Source organism: Chlorocebus sabaeus, chromosome 4, assembly GCF_047675955.1.
Source record: "Chlorocebus sabaeus isolate Y175 chromosome 4, mChlSab1.0.hap1, whole genome shotgun sequence".
NCBI classification, from domain to species: domain Eukaryota; kingdom Metazoa; phylum Chordata; class Mammalia; order Primates; family Cercopithecidae; genus Chlorocebus; species Chlorocebus sabaeus.
The window spans coordinates 31,032,673-31,052,246 of record NC_132907.1 but is presented as its reverse complement, the minus strand read 5'-3'; the positions used below and the strand labels follow the sequence as shown (position 1 = coordinate 31,052,246).

The window sequence follows — 19,574 nt, the reverse complement described above, 5'->3', positions numbered from 1 at the left end:
AGTGACACAGAAGACTGGTGATTTCTGCATTTTCAACTGAGGTACTGGGTTCATCTCACTAGGGAGTGCCGGACAATTGGTGCTGGTCAGCTACTGCAGCTCGACCAGCGACAGCTGAAGCAGGGCGAGCCATCGCCTCACCTGGGAAGCAAAAGGGGGAAGGGAATCCCTTTTCCTAGCCAGGGGAACTGAGACACACAACACCTGGAAAATCAGGTAACTCCCACCCCAATACTGCGCTTTAAGGAAACTGGCACACCAGGAGATTATATCCCACACCTGGCCAGGAGGGTCGCACGCCCACTTAGCCTCCCTCATTGCTAGCACAGCAGTCTGTGATCTACCGGCAAGGCAGCAGCGAGGCTGGGGGAGGGGCGCCCGCCATTGCTGAAGCTTAAGTAGGTAAACAAAGCTGCTGGGAAGCTCAACTAGGTGGAGCTCACAGCTGCTCAAGGAGTCTGGCCTGTCTCTGTAGACTCCACCTCTGGGGACAGGGCACAGTAAACAACAACAAAAGCAGCAGAAACCTCTGCAGACGCAAATGACTCTGTCTGACAGCTTGGAAGAGAGCAGTGGATCTCCCAACATGGAGGTTGAGATCTGAGAAGGGACAGACTGCCTGTTCAAGTGGGTCCCTGACTCCTGAGTAGCCTAACTGGGAGACATCCCCCACTAGGGGCAGTCTGACACCCCACACCTCACAAGGTGGAGTACATCCCTGAGAGGAAGCTTCCAAAGCAAGAATCAGACAGGTACACTCGCTGTTCAGCAATATTCTATCTTCTGCAGCCTCTGCTGCTGATACCCAGGCAAACAGGGTCTGGAGTAGACCTCAAGCAATCTCCAACAGACCTACAGCTGAGGATCCTGACTGTTAGAAGGAAAACTATCGAACAGGAAGGACACCTGCACCAAAACCCCATCAGTACGTCACCATCATCAAAGACCAGAGGCAGATAAAACCACAAAGATGGGGAAAAAGCAGGGCAGAAAAGCTGGAAATTCAAAAAATAAGAGCACATCTCCCCCGGCAAAGGAGCGCAGCTCATCGCCAGCAACGGATCAAAGCTGGACGGAGAATGACTTTGACGAGATGAGAGAAGAAGGCTTCAGTCCATCAAACTTCTCAGAGCTAAAGGAGGAATTACGTACCCAGCACAAACAAATTAAAAATCTTGAAAAAAAAGTGGAAGAATTGATGGCTAGAGTAATTAATGCAGAGAAGGTCATAAACGAAATGAAAGAGATGAAAACCATGACACGAGAAATACGCGACAAATGAACAAGCTTCAGTAACCGACTCGATCAACTGGAAGAAAGAGTATCAGCGATTGAAGATCAAATGAATGAAATGAAGTGAGAAGAGAAACCAAAAGAAAAAAGAAGAAAAAGAAATGAACAAAGCCTGCAAGAAGTATGGGACTATGTAAAAAGACCAAATCTACGTCTGATTGGGGTGCCTGAAAGTGAGGGGGAAAATGGAACCAAGTTGGAAAATACTCTTCAGGATATCATCCAGGAGAACTTCCCCAACCTAGTAGGGCAGACCAACATTCAAATCCAGGAAATACAGAGAACGCCACAAAGATACTCCTCGAGAAGAGCAACTCCAAGACACATAATTGCCAGATTCACCAAAGTTGAAATGAAGGAAAAAATGTTAAGGGCAGCCAGAGAGAAAGGTCGGGTTACCCACAGAGGGAAGCCCATCAGACTAACAGCAGATCTCTCGGCAGAAACTCTACAAGCCAGAAGAGAGTGGGGACAATATTCAACATTCTTAAAAAAAAGCATTTTAAACCCAGAATTTCATATCCAGCCAAACTAAGTTTCATAAGTGAAGGAGAAATAAAATCCTTTACAGATAAGCAAATGCTTAGAGATTTTGTCACCACTAGGCCTGCCTTACAAGAGGCCCTGAAGGAAGCACTAAACATGAAAAGGAACAACCGGTACCAGCCATTGCAAAAACATGCCAAAATGTAAAGACCATCGAGGCTAGGAAGAAACTGCATCAACTAACGAGCAAAATAACCAGTTAATATCATAATGGCAGGATCAAGTTCACACATAACAATATTAACCTTAAATGTAAATGGACTAAATGCTCCAGTTAAAAGACACAGACTGGCAAACTGCATAAAGAGTCAAGACCCATCAGTCTGCTGTATTCAGGAGACCCATCTCACATGCAGAGACATACATAGGCTCAAAATAAAGGGATGGAGGAAGATTTACCAAGCAAATGGAGAACAAAAAAAAGCAGGGGTTGTAATACTAGTCTCTGATAAAATAGACTTTAAACCATCAAAGATCAAAAGAGACAAAGAAGGCCATTACATAATGGTAAAGGGATCAATTCAACAGGAAGAGATAACTATCCTAAATATTTATGCACCCAACACAGGAGCACCCAGATTCATAAAGCAAGTCCTTAAAGACTTACAAAGAGACTTAGACTCCCATACAATAATAATGGGAGACTTCAACACTCCACTGTCAACATTAGACAGATCAACGAGACAGAAAGTTAACAAGGATATCCAGGAATTGAACTCATCTCTGCAGCAAGCAGACCTAATAGACATCTATAGAACTCTCCACCTCAAATCAACAGAATATACATTCTTCTCAGCACCACATCACACTTATTCCAAAATTGACCACATAATTGAAAGTAAAGCACTCCTCAGCAAATGTACAAGAACAGCAATTATAACAAACTGTACCTCAGACCACAGTGCAATCAAACTAGAACTCAGGACTAAGAAACTCAATCAAAACAGCTCAACTACATGGAAACTGAACAACCTGCTCCTGAATGACTACTGGGTACATAACGAAATGAAGGCAGAAATAAAGATGTTCTTTGAAACCAATGAGAACAAAGATACAACATACCAGAATCTCTGGAACACATTTAAAGCAGTGTGTAGAGGGAAATTTACAGCACTAAATGCCCACAAGAGAAAGCTGGAAAGATCTAAAATTGACACTCTAACATCACAATTAAAAGAACTAGAGAAGCAAGAGCAAACACATTCAAAAGCTAGCAGAAGGCAAGAAATAACTAAGATCAGAGCAGAACTGAAGGAGATAGAGACACAAAAACCCTCCAAAAATCAATGAATCCAGGAGCTGGTTTTATGAAAAGATCAACAAAATTGACAGACCGCTAGCAAGACTAATAAAGAAGAAAAGAGAGAAGAATCAAATAGACGCAATAAAAAATGATAAAGGGGATATCACCACCGACCCCACAGAAATACAAACTACCATCAGAGAATATTATAAACACCTCTACGCAAATAAACTAGAAAATCTAGAAGAAATGGATAATTTCGTGGACACTTATACTCTTCCAAGACTAAACCAGGAAGAAGTTGAATCCCTGAATAGACCAATAGCAGGCTCTGAAATTGAGGCAATAATTAATAGCCTACCAACCAAAAAATATCCAGGACCAGATGGATTCACAGCTGAATTCTACCAGAGGTACAAGGAGGAGCTGGTACCATTCCTTCTGAAACTATTCCAATCAATAGAAAAAGAGGGAATCCTCCCTAACTCATTTTATGAGGCCAACATCATCCTGATACCAAAGACTGGCAGAGACACAACAAAAAAAGAGAATTTTAGACCAATATCCCTGATGAACATCGATGCAAAAATCCTTAATAAAATACTGGCAAACCAGATTCAGCAGCACATCAAAAAGCTTATCCACCATGATCAAGTGGGCTTTATCCCTGGGATGCAAGGCTGGTTCAACATTCGCAAATCAATAAACATAATCCAGCATATAAACAGAACCAAAGACAAGAACCACATCATTATCTCAATAGATGCAGAAAAGGCTTTTCACAAAATTTAACAGCCCTTCATGCTAAAAACGCTCAATAAATTCGGTATTGATGGAACGTACCTCAAAATCATAAGAGCTATTTATGACAAACCCACAGCCAATATCATACTGAATGGGCAAAAACTGGAAAAATTCCCTTTGAAAACTGGCACAAGACAGGGATGCCCTCTCTCACCACTCCTATTCAACATAGTGTTGGAAGTTCGTGCTAGGGCAATCAGGCAAGAGAAAGAAATCAAGGGGATTCAGTTAGAAAAAGAAGAAGTCAAATTGTCCCTGTTTGCAGATGACATGATTGTATATTTAGAAAACCCCATTGTCTCAGCCCAAAATCTCCTTAAGCTGATAAGCAACTTCAGCAAAGTCTCAGGATACAAAATTAATGTGCAAAAATCACAAGCATTCTTATACACCAGTAACAGACAAACAGAGAGCCAAATCATGAATGAACTTCCATTCACAATTGCTTCAAAGAGAATAAAATACCTAGGAATCCAACTTACAAGGGATGTAATGGACCTCTTCAAGGAGAACTACAAACCACTGTTCAGTGAAATAAAAGAGGACACAAACAAATGGAGGAACATACCATGCTCATGGATAGGAAGAATCAATATCGTGAAAATGGCCATACTGCCCAAGGTTATTTATAGATTCAATGCCATCCCCATCAAGCTACCAATGAGTTTCTTCACAGAATTGGAAAAAACTGCTTTAAAGTTCATATGGAACCAAAAAGGAGCCTGCATCTCCAAGACAATCCTAAGTCAAAAGAACAAAGCTGGAGGCATCACGCTACCTGACTTCAAGCTATACTACAAGGCTAGAGTAACCAAAACAGCATGGTACTGGTACCAAAACAGAGATATAGACCAATGGAACAGAACAGAGTCCTCAGAAATAATACCACACATCTACAGCCACCTGATCTTTGACAAACCTGAGAGAAACAAGAAATGGGGAAACGATTCCCTATTTAATAAATGGTGCTGGGAAAATTGGCTAGCCATAAGTAGAAAGCTAAAACTGGATCCTTTCCTTACTCATTATACGAAAATTAATTCAAGATGGATTAGAGACTTAAATGTTAGACCTAATACCATAAAAATCCTAGAAGAAAACCTAGGTAGTACCATTCAGGACATAGGCATGGGCAAAGACTTCATTTCTAAAACACCAAAAGCAACGGCAGCAAAAGCCAAAATTGACAAATGGGATCTCATTAAAGTAAAGAGCTTCCGCACAGCAAAAGAAACTACCATCGGAGTGAACAGGCAACCTACAGAATGGGAGAAAATTTTTGCAATCTACTCATCTGACAAAGGGCTAATATCCAGAACTTACAAAGAACTCAAACAAATTTACAAGAAAAAAACAAACAACCCCATCAAAAAGTGGGCAAAGGATATGAACAGACATTTCTCAAAAGAAGACATTCATACAGCCAACAGACACATGAAAAAATGCTCATCATCACTGGCCATCAGAGAAATGCAAATCAAAACCACAATGAGATACCATCTCACACCAGTTAGAATGGCAATCTTTCAAAAGTCAGGAAACAACAGGTGCTGGAGAGGATGTGGAGAAATAGGAACACTTTTACACTGTTGATGGAATTGTAAATTAGTTCAACCATTATGGAAAACAGTATGGCGATTCCTCAAGGATCTAGAACTAGAAGTACCATATGACCCAGCCATCCCATTACTGGGTATATACCCAAAGGATTATAAATCATGCTGCTATAAAGACACATGCACACGTATGTTTATTGAGGCACTATTTACAATAGGAAACACCTGGAATCAACCCAAATGTCCATCAGTGACATACTGGATTAAGAAAATGTGGCACATAGATACCATGGAATACTATGCAGCCATAAAAAAGATGAGTTTGTGTCCTTTGTAGGGACATGGATGCAGTTGGAAACCATCATTCTTAGCAAACTATCGCAAGAACAGAAAACCAAACACCGCATGTTCTCACTCATAGGTGGGAACTGAACAATGAGATCACTTGGACTGGGGAAGGGGGGACATCACACACTGGGGCCTATCATGGGGAGGGGGAAGGGGGGAGGGATTGCATTGGGAGTTACACCTGATGTAAATGACGAGTTGATGGGTGCTGATGAGTTGATGGGTGCAGCACACCAACATGGCACAAGTATACATATGTAACAAACCTGCACGTTATGCACATGTACCCTAGAACTTAAAGTATAATAATAATAAATAAATAAGTAAATAAATAAATAAAAGAAGTAGTGACAATTGACATCCTTGTCTTATTCCTGATCCTAGGTGAAAATGTTCATTCTTTCAAGATTAAGTATGATGTTAATTATGGATTTTTCATAGAGGCTCTTTATTAGGTTGAGGAAGTTTCCTTTTATTCCTAGTTGAAGTGTTTACATCAAGAAAGGGTGTTAGATTTTGTCAATTGCTTTTCCTTCATCTTTTGAGATGATCATGTGGTTTCTGTCATTTAGTCTACTAAAGTAGTGCTTACATTAATTTTGTATGTTACACTAAACTTCCATTCCTGAGATAAATCCTACTTGGTCATGTTGTATAATTTTTTTTAATGTTGCTGGGTTTGGCTTGCTAGTATTTTGTTGAGGATTTTTATGTTACTATGCATAAGGTATATTGGTCTGTCGTTTTCTTGTGATGTCTTTCATTTTGTTCTTTATTTCCTTGTATTTCCAGATGGGAAGTCACTGTATACAGCCCTAATCTTAGGACAAGTTTCCAAATAAGCCACTTTAGGCAAATAAAGATTTCTGTATCTAGCAGAGAAACAATGCTATATATTCTTTTGAGGTTCCCTCCTAGCTTCCTTCCCTCTCCTCAAGCCAACTAATAAAACTTGTTTTTTATATTCCAAATATTATTTATAGTCGTTTGATCATCTATGAGGCACCTGCAAGTCAACATTTACTGTAAGCAGCCCCCTCACTTCCTAAATAAGCAGTTTTGATTTAGCTCCAGTCATCAACTCACCTCCCAACTGTAATTTGTCAAGCGTAGTGTCAGTCAGGTGCACTTCAGTGGTTAATCTCCTTGCACACCGGTGGAACTTTAGGCACAAGAAGGTAAGCAACGAAGATAGTGATACACAAAGGGAAAACTAAATCCAGGTAGTGATATACAAAGGGAAAGATAATGATATACAAAGGGAAAACTAAACCCAGCTTAGAAAGTCCTAGGCATGGGGATGGGTGGCTGGGACGCCGGCCTAAGATTTTAGCAGGGAACAGACCCAGCAGTTGGATGGGATCTCTGAACTCCAGAAAAGGCCGAGTGAGGACAAGGAAGACCACACTGATAATTTCTGTGGCTCTGGTAAGGGGATGACAAGGGAGAAAAACCTTCCCACGGTTCCGTCTGGCCCGCGGCGCTTGTCTGCCTGCGCGAGGTCAAAGCCCGGCGCCGCCCACGCGCGGCTCGGGTGGGAACCCGCAGAGGTGGGGTGAGCAGGGCAGCTGGCGGCGGCGGGCCAGCGCCGGGGCGCCACGTCCGAGGCCGCGGGGTCGGGGCTGCCGGCACAGCTAAAGCGCTTTCCGCGGGGTTTGGCTCCTGTCGCTTCCCGTCTCGCCGAACCGGCATCGCCGCTGCCGGAGTCGCAGCGACTCCTCAGAGCCTGGCTGCTGGCGGCCGGGAGCGCCGGGAGGGGGCGCGAAGCCGGAGGCTCCGGGACGTGGACACAGGTAAAGGCCGGCGGGTCGGAGTCGGGCGGAGCGCGGCGGCGGCGCCTCTCGGAGGGGCCTGGCCTCGGCCGGGCCCTGCCCAGCCGCGGTGGCCCAGGTCTCCACGTTGGCCCAAGCGGGGACGTGCCAAGGGGCTGGGCTAGGGCTGCCGCTGGCCTGGCCGCCTCTCGCCCTGGCCTCCGGTGACGCGGCGGCGGCTTAACTTTCGCACCTGAGACTCTCCGAGCGGCCTCGGGGCGCGCCCGCCTTGAGGTTGGAATCACAAGGGTTGGAAAAAGCTGAGCCCTAGACGCTAGGCGCCGGAGGCGTGGCGGAGGAGGCCGCGGAGGGTAGGGTGGGTGCCAGGGGTCCAGTACTGAACACTCTCCAGGTCTGAGGTGGGGAACTGCGTGCTGTTTAATTTCGGAGCTTGTGGGGACCACACACGCCCTTCCACGGCCAGTGCCTTCCGCACGGATCCACTTTCCTTTGTCTGGTCCATTTCAGTATTGACGTCGCAATTGCTTTTGTTGCAGCCTTGGGTCCGGAGTGTACGACTTTCTACTAGGCAGAGGTCATAAGCTCTGAAATGCACCCGGGCGGAGGTGGGGAGATTGTCCTTTGGTGGGAGATTACTAGTGCTGCTATGAGCACTAACACGTATATACTACCTTGTTTTTTTTTCCAGATAGTGCTCATTATTTTCGTAGCATCTAAGAGCTTTCGTAAGTGCACCTGTGAGAGCTTTCATTAGTTAACTTCAAAGGTGCATTATGCGGACAGGTTACTATTATCCCATTTTATAGACCAGACAGCTGAGGCACCCAGGAGGAAAAGTGATTATATCAAAACTAAGCAGTCAGTCCTTGTGGAAGCTGTGATTAGAACTTGTCTGACTAGAGTTGTCCTTGGTCCAGTTGGTCTCTTAGCCTCAAACAAAATTTAGCCGTCAAAGATGGACGATCTGATGCTCATTGTATTTTTATTTACTAATTGTTAAAATCTTTCTTAAAAAATAGAGTCGAATCCTTTCAGACTCCTGTTATAGTACCCCTAAAAGTGATACTTGAAAGATCATAATCACTCTGGTTTCAAATGAGTGGTATCATTTGAGTCGTGGAAAGAAGTAAAATTCCGTTGTCTTTTATCTGTCAAACTTTCATCTCCTGTATAAATGTAGTGCCACTGGCAGCCCGAAGATACTTGGTGACAATAGCAGAGACTCTAAATATTGAATAAGTGGAATCGAGGAGGCGAGCTGTTAGATTTCCCGAAATATTTGAGCAGCAAGTTTTTTCTCATAAAGAATAAAAAATTTAGGAGGATAGTCATTTGAATTACTTTAATGAAAATTATCTTGTAATTGTGTACGTGTTACGTTGTACTTTCTCTCTCTGGAACCATAAAAAATTTAGCAGTTTCCCTAGGGTTTGCTCTTCGTTTTGTCAGTGGTATTTTGTTAGTCCATTTTTCTTCCTCTCTTTCATTTTTTATGTGTTTGGTTTTTCAAATGAAGATTTTTTTCTTCGAAAATTCAAAAAATAATATTGAAAAAAACAAGCTTTCTTTCTTGATAAAATAGACTTAATTAGCACTTTTTTGAGTGTGTCTGAGGACCGACACCAGCCTCTTTAATAAGCACCTCATGAAGCAGGAATTCTTCCAGGCAAGAATGCAATACATTAATCATTTTAATCTATTTCTGTAATATTTTGTGACATAGCTACCTGAATAGTAATGCTTTTTACTCTTACAATGTCTTTTCATCAAGGAACATAAAGATTAAAAATTTTGCTTAAATTTTGCTAACTGCATAGTACAAGGGGGCAGTATGCTTAGACTTAATTGTTGCTTTCGTGGAATAAACACAATTCTCTGTCCCTTATACCACCTCCATTTGGCCATCTGAAAAAAGGATGGTGATCTGTCCTTCCCTTCATTGGGATATTTGGGGAATTAATGAAGTAATATCTCAAAAGTAGTTTGAACTCCACGGAAGAAAGCAGCTTTGTAACTTTGAACTGTGATTGCAGAGTCTTGAAGCATTTTCCCTCCTTAAACATGCTGCTGTTTATATTTTTAGAGAGTGGTCATTCCAAGTAGTCACCTCAGGAGGCTAAACACTTATTCCCGTAGTGCTACTGCCATTCATAATTATTTTGTATTTTTTGAAATTTCTAGTCAGTTTACAAGCAAAATAAAAACATTTCATGATAACGTTCATAAACACTTGTTTTTTTTCTATTTTTTAATCAAAAATCTAATTCAGCTTGAGTACCTGTTTTCTTTGCTAAATTTGGCAGAATGATTTCTACATGGTTGTAAAACTCAATTCTACCTTCAAGATTTTACCACTATTAGGGATATTTAAAGGATTGTCCTGATGGCTACGAAGGCAGTTTCAAAAGGGCAGTTTAAAAATAGTTTAAAATAATGACAGACATTATTAGAATAAGTTTGCAATCTTCCCAGAAGTCTATTACAAAGGGGACAATGCTTACCTGTAGGCTGAAGTTCTGTGCGTATGTGTACGTTTGTATGTAGTCTCTATTGTAACCCATCAATTATCTCTTTTCATCACATTGATTTCTTAGAAATTATGTATTTTACTTACATATTAAATAGAGTACATTAAGTAGATCACATCATACTGCAACAGTGTTAGATTGAGAGTGTATTTCATAGAGAAGTTTGAATTTCACATAAATTTAAATTTAAATCTTTGTAACAATTTTGAATACTAAAATGTGGCTCCATATTATATGTTTTGAGTGTAATACAGCCGAGGCAATATAGCCTCAAAATATAAAATTGCTATTTTCAAAAAAGTTATTAAGTTGTGTGTGCAACAGACTTTCCTGACCACACCAATGTCAAAAGAAAACATTTTGACAAATTAGTTTAAATATCAAATTGGCTTTTATTGGCAATTCTCAAATTGGGTAGCATCTTATTCCATAAAATAGAATTCCATGCCTTAGGCATGGCAGAATAGTTGGTTTTTTGTAAGGTGGGAACAAGGAAACAGAGTAATTTTTAAAAGTCTGTTGGTTAACATCAGATTACTTAAGGTTACTTTTAAGTGTTAAAGCAGAAGGGACTACTTATGCCAGCTCGGGTTTACTAACCCCTTTCCTGTTGCAGTGAATCCCCTGTTTTCGGGAAAAACTAGTTTGGTCTTTGACCTACTTCCTTAAAGTTTCAGTTTGATTATGTGGCACTGAGCACGAGTGACTCCCTTTTGGTTTGATCTCTTGGGGCCTAGTGGAGGAGCTCCGTCTAAAACAACGTCCTGTTGTAAATTTTTATTTAACAATTCTATCCTTTCAGTAAGCTTTCACCTAAGTGAGAATGTGACCAAAACTTAGGGCATTAACGCTACTGTCAGTTACTATCATTCTGGGTTTTCAGTCTCAACATGTCACTAATAGGTTAGGTGTCCTCATTATCATAGGTTTCTTTGAGTTTTTATCATATCAGCTGGAGAGAGATCATTGACATTCAGCAGATTGCTGCATGCAGTCATTTAAAACTTTTGAGAGAATGCAGCTCACTAGGGAGACTGCTGTTATGACTATCAGAAAGATAATACCAAGAGTTTGGAATGTGCTCCTTAATCAAAGTTCCCATGAACCAAACCAACTAAAATTGAACAGATCAAAGAATGAGACAGACAATGAATCCACTCATTTTAACCAAGTAGCCTGTTCTTTAATTTTTTTTGCAACTGAGTCTCTATAATACCGGAATTTATCTGTGTGCAACAATAAGTGTTACCAACTGCAAAGACTCCTCTCTCTTTGACCAGTAGAAATCTAGAGCAATTCTGTTAATATCTAGTATAACTTTAACAAGAGAATTCAAAGAAGTCTTGTGCAGCTATAGCATTGCAGTAACATAGGTTAGGAGGAGTGAGCCAGTGTTCCAATTCTGGATTATGGAGTGAAAACTTACCATTAAGATTTTTAGCCCACATTGGCCCTTCATCCTTTACCTGTCAAGGCATGAGGTTGCCTGTGTATAAGGTTGGCCACAGAATTATCCACAAATAATGATATACCCTGTGGGTGCACATGAAGACTGCTTTCCAGTTCTGTTGGTCATGGATATATTGCTTGGAATGGTGGATTTAGCAGTTTCTAGCCAAGAAGCTGAAGCAGAGTTTATAGGTTAAAATAACTGTAATATGTTTACACATAAGTCAGTTTGCAAGAAACTCTATTCAGGCTTTTGGTACAATCCTGTCTTATGATACACTCATTTGGACTAGGTTCTTGTATCCCATGACTGGATTAAATTAAAACGGGGAGAGAGAACAAGTGGATCTAGAAATCTGACTCTATAACAGGGACAATTTGAACAAGCAGTTGTGTTAGGGATGTTTTTAAGTTAGCCACTGAGTGGACTAAAAGATATTTTAAGTTATATAAAGATTTGGGTTTGGCAGGACAGATCCAACACTCTGTGAAGTTACCTACAGAAGCAACTGGTTGTGACAATATTATCCTGCCAAGCAGAAAAGGCATAAGTAAGGAAAAATTAAGAGGGATAAGAGTCTTATTATGTTGGAGGATGTTTTTCTGATGTCTTGGGGAAAGCCGTCCACAGTGTGAAGTCATCAACTTCTTATCCTGGTTAACGTGATTTTTTAAGATCTGTGGCTTAAGAAGAGAAGCAAGTGGCATCAGGAGGTGGTCTTTTATGAGGGAGATGTGAATCCAGGGGTCAACACCTTTGAGCTTAGCTGCAATGTCTGTAGTCAAGAGCACTTGGTAGGGTCCTTTCCAGGGGATTCAAAAGTAGGCTTTCTTTGATGGCATTTCCGGAACACCCAATCACCAGGATCCAACAAGCCTTTTTGGATCTGTGTCTTGAAAGTCTTCCTTTACCTGTTGGTGATAACTTTTAGCATAGTGCATTAAGAATGTACAGTATTGGGTCATTTCAACATGGGTCAATTAGGGATATACATTTGGTGTAGTAGCCAAAGATATAGACTAACCAGCAATACTTTCATAAGAAGTTAACTTGTGTTTTCCAGCACTGTTGCTCTGAAGAATCATAAGAGCCAGAGACAGAATTTTAGGCCAAAAAAGTCTAGTGATTTCAGATAAGTTGGAAATTCTGAGGTTAAGTATCCCATTAGTTTTATCGACCTTACCAGAGGACTGAGGGGGATAAGGACAATGATAATGCTAGACTGTTTGTAATAATTTAAGTAGTGCATGAATTACTGTCCAGTAAAATGAGGAGCCCAGTTACTTGAAATGGCATTCAGTATACCCCAGGTGTGAAGTACTACTTACTTTTGGCAGTTTTGTTTTACAGTAAGGTCATGTCAGCCTTTTGACCTGGGAAGGCCTGAGCCCATCCATAGAACACACAGATTATAACAGGCACTTACAGACTATTGCAAGTACATGCTTGGTGGGAGTGGATGAAGTCTAATTGTACATGTTCAAACGGGCCTAATGGTTGGAGTGAGGGCCGGTCATTCCAGGGGAACATAAAGAGACTTTCTTGGATTATGAGTTTGCCAGGTTAAATATTGATTTTAAATAGCTTTTATAACTTTATAACAATTTTCCCATCAAAACTTTTTGATCGTTTGATCTCTCTTGTCAGTACCATTATGGATAAGGGAATGTAAGAGGCATAACAAATACCCCTTAAGTGACCTTTGGAGTACCAAGTAGCTGTCTTGGCCTTCCCAGAACTTGGAAAGAAAATTACAAGAACATCCTTCTCATACATCCTTCTCATTCCCAAAATTCATTTTAATTTGTAGAAGCCTTCTCCCCTCCCCCCCAATAACTAATAGCATCTGGTTGTAGAGAGGCAAAGTTAAGTAGCAGGGAGCATGCCTTACTGTTTCCAGCTGTTGGATATAGACAAAAGACCTCACAGAGTTGGGTAACATTTTTGGCACGAACATCAGTTGGGGCATTTACCTGATATTCAGCCTCAGTTCTCTTTGTTTGAGCCTCTTTTTTTATAACAGTAATCTCTTTGGGCATCAGTGTCGAGCAAGGAGGTTATCAACTTGTGGGCCACTTTTTGTTGGTATGCCTGAAGGAGTGAGGAAACCTCTTTGCTTCCAAAGTGTTTCAAAATCATGAACCACTTCAAATGCATAGTGACTGTCAGTGTAAATGCTGACAGACTGATTTTTAGGTAAAATGCAGGCACAGGTATGTGTGCGAGTATTCCCCAATGCCTGCTTTAATGTACAAAAAAGATTCAAGGTTTTGAATCATTGGACAATTGTAAAGCAGGCGGCTAGGGGTCGTTGTACTACCCTTTTTCATTCTACAAAGGCTGCCTCATGTCCCCCCAGCCCCGCCAGCTCCTGCAAGGAATGGGTTTAGGAACTGAATTTTTAGTGAGTTCAGTAAGTTGGGATGCTAAGAGTAAACATTTAGGAACCTGTAGATGGCAATATCCAACTAACTCTACTAACATGTTGTCTCTTAGTTCTGGGCCTGGGAAAATCATGGATAAGCCTAAGTTTATTAGGAGACTTAGATACTTACAGCACTTAGATCATGCCTTAAATAGTAAATAGTATCTGATGATAAATATAATTTTTCTATGGAGACTTTGTGTCTTTTCTCTTTTAACTGTTAATAGGTAGATGAAATACTCTTAGGATGCCTCCTCAGTGCATGAACAAAGAGGTCCTCTATGTATTGCGGGAGAGTTGACCCTTGATACTGGAGGGTGTGCTCAAGTCTTGATGGAGCACTTGAGAGAAGTAGGAGGGGGCTTCAGTGAACCCCTGAGGCATGACTGTCCAGGTACATTGTTGATTATTCTAGGTGAAAGCAAATAGATATTGACTATCATGGTCAGCGGGAATGCTAAAAAAGACTGAACCTAGTTCTACCGCTGTGAACTGTTTAGAATTCGGGGGACCTGGGGCAAAAGATTATTTGGGTTTGGAACCACTGGGAAATGAAAAATAATTATCCTGGTAGTGACTCTTAGATCCGGAAAAATTGCCATCCTTGCATCCTTGCCTGTTAGGTTTTTGTCCGTAAGTATACAACAGACTATAAAAAAAAAAGAATCATATTAACCAAAACCAAATATCCTTGATACAGTATATATTAACCATTTACTTAAGGTTTTTATTTTCTTTTACAGAGATAAATTTTAATTACTTGAATTCCCAGCCAAAGTAGAACCCACCCAATAACATTTAAATGAGAACCATTTTACATGTTTCTTGAATGTATATACAATTTTTGTTGTCATATTTTTGTAAATAGCCATTTAATTTCACTATACTTTTATTTATAATTTATTGGGAGAACCCGCTCCGGATGTTTAATGTGGGTTCTTTTCTATTTCCTAAGTGTCTCGGCTGGTTTGAGAAATAAAGGGAAAGAGCACAAGAGAGAGAAATTGAAAGCTGGGTGCCCGGGGGAGACATCACATGTTGGCAGGATCTGTGATGTGCCCCAGTCAAAAAACCAACAAGTTTTTATTAGTGATTTTCAAAAGGGGAGGGAGTGCACGAGTAGGGTGTGGGTCACAGAGATCACATACTTTACAAGGTAATAAAATATCACAAAGCAAATGGAGGCAGGGCGAGATCACAGGACCACCAGATGGGATGAAATTAAAATTGCAAATGAAGTTTCCACAAGCATTGTCATTGACAACATCTTATCAGGAAACAGGGTTTGAGAGCAGACAACCTGTCTGACCAAAATTTATTAGGCAGGAATTTTCCTCCTCCTAATAAGCCTGGGAGCGCTACAGGAGACCGGGGCTTATTTCATCCCTTCGCTTAGACCATAAAAGATAGCACGCCTTAAAGGGGCCGTCTATAAGCCTACCTTCAGGGCGCATTCCCTTTCTCAGGGATGTTCCTTGCTGGGAAAAAGAATTCAGCGATATTTCTCCTATTTGCTTTGGAAAGAGGAGAAATATAGCTCTGTTCTGTCCGGCTCACCGGCGGCCAGTTCAAAGTTACCGCTCTTGTTCCCTGAACATCGCTGTTATCCTGTTCTTTTTAAAAGATGCCCAGATTTCATATTGTTCAAACACACATGCTCTACAAACAGTTTGTGCAGTTGACACAATCATCACAGGGACCTGAGGTGATGTTCATCCTCCTCAGTTTATGAAGAAGATGACGGGATTAAGAGATTAAAGACAGGCATAGAAAATCACAAGGGTATTGATTGGGGAAGTGATAAGTGTCCATGAAATCTTCACAGTTTATGTTCAGAGATTGCAGTAAATACAGACATAAGAAATTATACAAATATTAATTTGGGGAACTAATAAATGTCCATGAAATCTTCACAATTTATCTTCTTCTGCTGTGGCTTCAGCTGGTCCCTCCGTTTGGACTCCCTGACTTCCCGCAACAATAATTGACACATTTTTGACACATGTATTGTACATAGTTGGGGGTACAGTACTGATACATGTACATATTGTATGATGATTAAATCAAGGTATTTATTACCTCAAAGATTTGTCATTTCTTTATGGTGAGAACATTCAAAATTCTCTCTTCTTGGTTATTTTGAAATATATGCAATATAGTATCATTAACTATAGTCACCTTGCTATGCAGTAGATCACCAAAACTTATTCCTTGTACGTAACTGCAAGTTTGTACCTATTGACCAATCTCTCTCCCTCTTCCTTTCCCTTTCCCCTTTCCCTTTTCCCTCTCTCCCCTTTTCTACTTCCCAGATTCTGGTGACTGCTGTTCTCTGTACCTCTATGACATCAACTTTTTTTTTTTTTTATTGAGATGGAGTCTCAGTCTGTCACCCAGGCTGAAGTGCAATAGCATGATCTTGGCTCACTGCAACCTCTGCCTCCCAGGTTTAAGCGATTCTCCTGCCTCAGCCTCCTGAGTAGCTGGGATTATAGGCATGTACCACCACGCCCAGCTAGTGTTTATATTTTTAGTAAAGATGGGGTTTCACCATGTTGGTCAGGCTGTTCTTGAACACCTAACCTCGTAATCCTCCTGTCTTGGCTTCCCACATTGCTGGGATTACAGGCATGAACCAGCGCGCCCAGCCTGACATCAGCTGTTATCAGTTGCACATGAGTGAGATTATGCAGATTTTGTCTTTCTGTGCCTGGTTTATTTCACTTAATATAATGTCCTCCAGACTCATCCATGTTGCCACAAATGGCAGGACTTCATCCCTTTTTTTGACTGAATAGTGTTCCATTGTGTATATATACAACATTTTCTTTATCCATTCGTTCTTTGATGGACACTTAGATTGATTCCATATCTTGGGTATTGTGAATAGTACTGTAATAAACATGAGAGTGCTGATGTCTCTTCAGCATACTGATTTCATTTCCTTTGAATATATACCCAGTAGTGGGATTGCTGGATCATGTTGTAGTTCATTATTAATTTTTGAGGAACCTCCATACTGTCTTCAATAATGGCTGGACAAATTTACATTCCCACCAACAGTATATAAGAATTCCTCGTTCTTCATATACATTCCAGCATTTATTTTTTTGTCTTTTCAATAATAGCCATTCTAATTGGGGTAAGATGATATCTCATTGTGGTTTTAATTTACATTTATATTTCCAAAACAGTGATCGTTGAGCATTTTATCATATACCCGTTGGCCATTTATATGTCTTCTTTTGACATCTATTCAGGTCTTTTGCCCATTTTTGATCAGATTATTATTTTGCTATTGAGTTAAGTTCCTTATATCTTCTGGATATTAACTCAGATGCATAGTTTGCAAATATTTTTCCCATTCTATAGGTTCTCTTTATCGATTGTGTCCTTTGGTGTGCAGAAACTTTTTAGTTAAATATAATCCTGCTTGTCTATTTTTGTTTCTGTTGTCTGTGTTTTTGAGGTCTTATCCAAAAAAATCGTTGCTTAGACCAAGGTCATAAAGCATTTCCCTCATGTTTTCTTCTGGCAGTTTTATAGGTTCAGGTTTTACATTTAAGTCTTTAATCCAGTTCCGGTTTTTTTTTTTTTTCGATGGAGTTTCACTTTGGTTGCCCAGGCTGGAGTGCAGTGGCATGAACTTGGCTCACTGCAACCTCCACCTCCCGGGTTCAAGTGATTCTCCTGCCTTAGCCTCCCAAATAGCTGGGATTGCAGGCATGTGCCCACCACACCCGGCTAATTTTGTATTTTTAGTAAAGAAGGGGTTTCTCCATGTTGGTCAAGCTGGTCTTGAACTCACGACCTCAGGTGATCTGCCTGCCTCGGACTCCCAGAGTGCTGGGATTACAGGCATGAGCCACTGCACCTGACCAATCCATTTCCATTTTGAGCTGATTTTTTTTATATGGTAGAAGACAGGGGTTTAGTTTGTTCTTCTACATGTGGATATTCAGTTTTTCCAGTATCATTTATTTAAAATACAGTCCTTTTCCTAACATGTGCTTATTATACCTTTATCAAAAATCAGTTGGTTGTATGTGGATTTATTTCTGTGTTCTCAATTCTCTTCCACTGGCCTTTCTATTTTTATAGCAGTACCATGCCATTTTGATTACTATAGTTTTGTAGTATAGTTTGAAGTCAGATAATATGATCTCCAGCTTTATTCTTTTTGCTCAGTATTACTTTGGCTGTTTGTGGTCTCTTGTGGTTCTGTATGAATTTCAGAATTTTTTTTTCATTGCTTTGAAAAATGTGATTTGTATTTTTATAGGGATTGCATTAAATCTGTAGATTGCCTTGAGTAGTGTGAACATTTTAACAGTTAATCTAATTCATGAACACAGAATATCTTTCTTTACATTTGCATCCTCTTCAATTTCTTTTATCGATATTTTATAACTTTTACAATAGAGATTTTTCACATGCTTGGTTAAATTTATTTCCAGGTATCTAATTTTTTGTAGTTACTGTAAATGAGATTGTGTTCTTGGTTTCTTTTTCAGATAATTCTCTATTGGCATATAGAAATGCTACTGAATTTATATATTGATTTTGTATCTTACAGCTTTACTGAATTTGGTAATTAGTCCTAACAGTTTTTTGATGGGACTTTTTAGGATTTTATAAATCTTGGAAAATTTTGAGAAGAATTGGTATTAGTCTTGAAATGTTTGATAGAATTCAGCAGTGAAGCCATCAGATCCTGGGCTTTTACTTTGATGGGAGACTTTTTATTACTGATTCAATCTCCTCATTTATTATTAATCTTAATGTAAAGGTTTTCTATTTCTTCATAGTTCAGTCTTGGTAGGTTGTACATATCTAGAAATTTGTCAGTTTCTTTTCAGTTTTCCAATTTGTTGGTGTATAGTTTTCATAATATTTTCCTTTGTATTTCTGTAGTGTCATTTGTAATATCCACTTTTTCATTTATAATTTTATTTGAGCCTCCTATCTTCTTTTTCTTACAAGTTCTGTCAAGTTTGTTTATCTTTCCAGAAAACCAGCTCTGTTGTGCTGATCTTTTGTATTGTTCTTTTTAATCTCTTCACGAAAAAGTCCCTTTTTGCAAGAAATGCCAGGTACCTCTAGTCAGCCATCTTGGTGACATCACTATTAACAAGGTGTTTTCTTGCTTTCTTAGATTTTAGAAAATTTTTGAGAAATGATGGCTGGGTTTCATAAAAAGGCTGGCTGAGGAAATTGGAACTCCTGGGGTTTTTAAATCTTGATAAATTTTTCCATAGCAAGCAGAAATACTGGAGAATATTCTGTTAGTAATTGAACTGTCCTTATGTTCTATAATCTCTTTACCTGATTAGTTCACTGATGGTTCGATATCTGGAAAACCTTAGAAACAGCCACAGCTGTTTAAAAGCAGCTTTAAAACATCCTTGATAAAATTGCTGAAATAAACAGTGAGGCTTGTTCTGAATGAGAATTGCCTAGCCTATTCAGAAACCTGCTGAAAAAATGTATCCTAGAGGCGAAAATTCATGTATGGACACATATTTTGGGCAGCAAGGAATGAATAGAATAGATCTGTGGGCCAATGGTATTATAGGTAAATCGGGGGCTGTCTACTCAAAGTTTGTTTA

General features: G+C 40.0%; 2 protein-coding genes across 3 annotated transcripts in view; one reads left to right on the top strand and one right to left on the bottom strand.

The window, feature by feature from the left end:
• Positions 1-11,538, bottom strand: part of LOC103222218 (uncharacterized) — a 29,950-nt gene extending 18,412 nt beyond the window's left edge. The window contains exons 1-2 of the mRNA XM_073014884.1: positions 11,517-11,538; positions 6,877-8,055 (exon numbers count right to left, since the gene is read on the bottom strand). Coding sequence (XP_072870985.1) covers positions 7,112-8,055; positions 11,517-11,538 — 966 coding nt within the window. The 3' untranslated portion in view covers positions 6,877-7,111. The remainder of the gene's footprint in view (positions 1-6,876; positions 8,056-11,516) is intronic.
• Positions 7,482-19,574, top strand: part of RNF180 (ring finger protein 180) — a 225,599-nt gene continuing 213,506 nt past the window's right edge. For both annotated transcript variants that reach the window (XM_007973766.3, XM_073014740.1), the window contains exon 1: positions 7,482-7,583. The gene's annotated coding sequence lies outside the window, so the exon portion shown is untranslated. The remainder of the gene's footprint in view (positions 7,584-19,574) is intronic.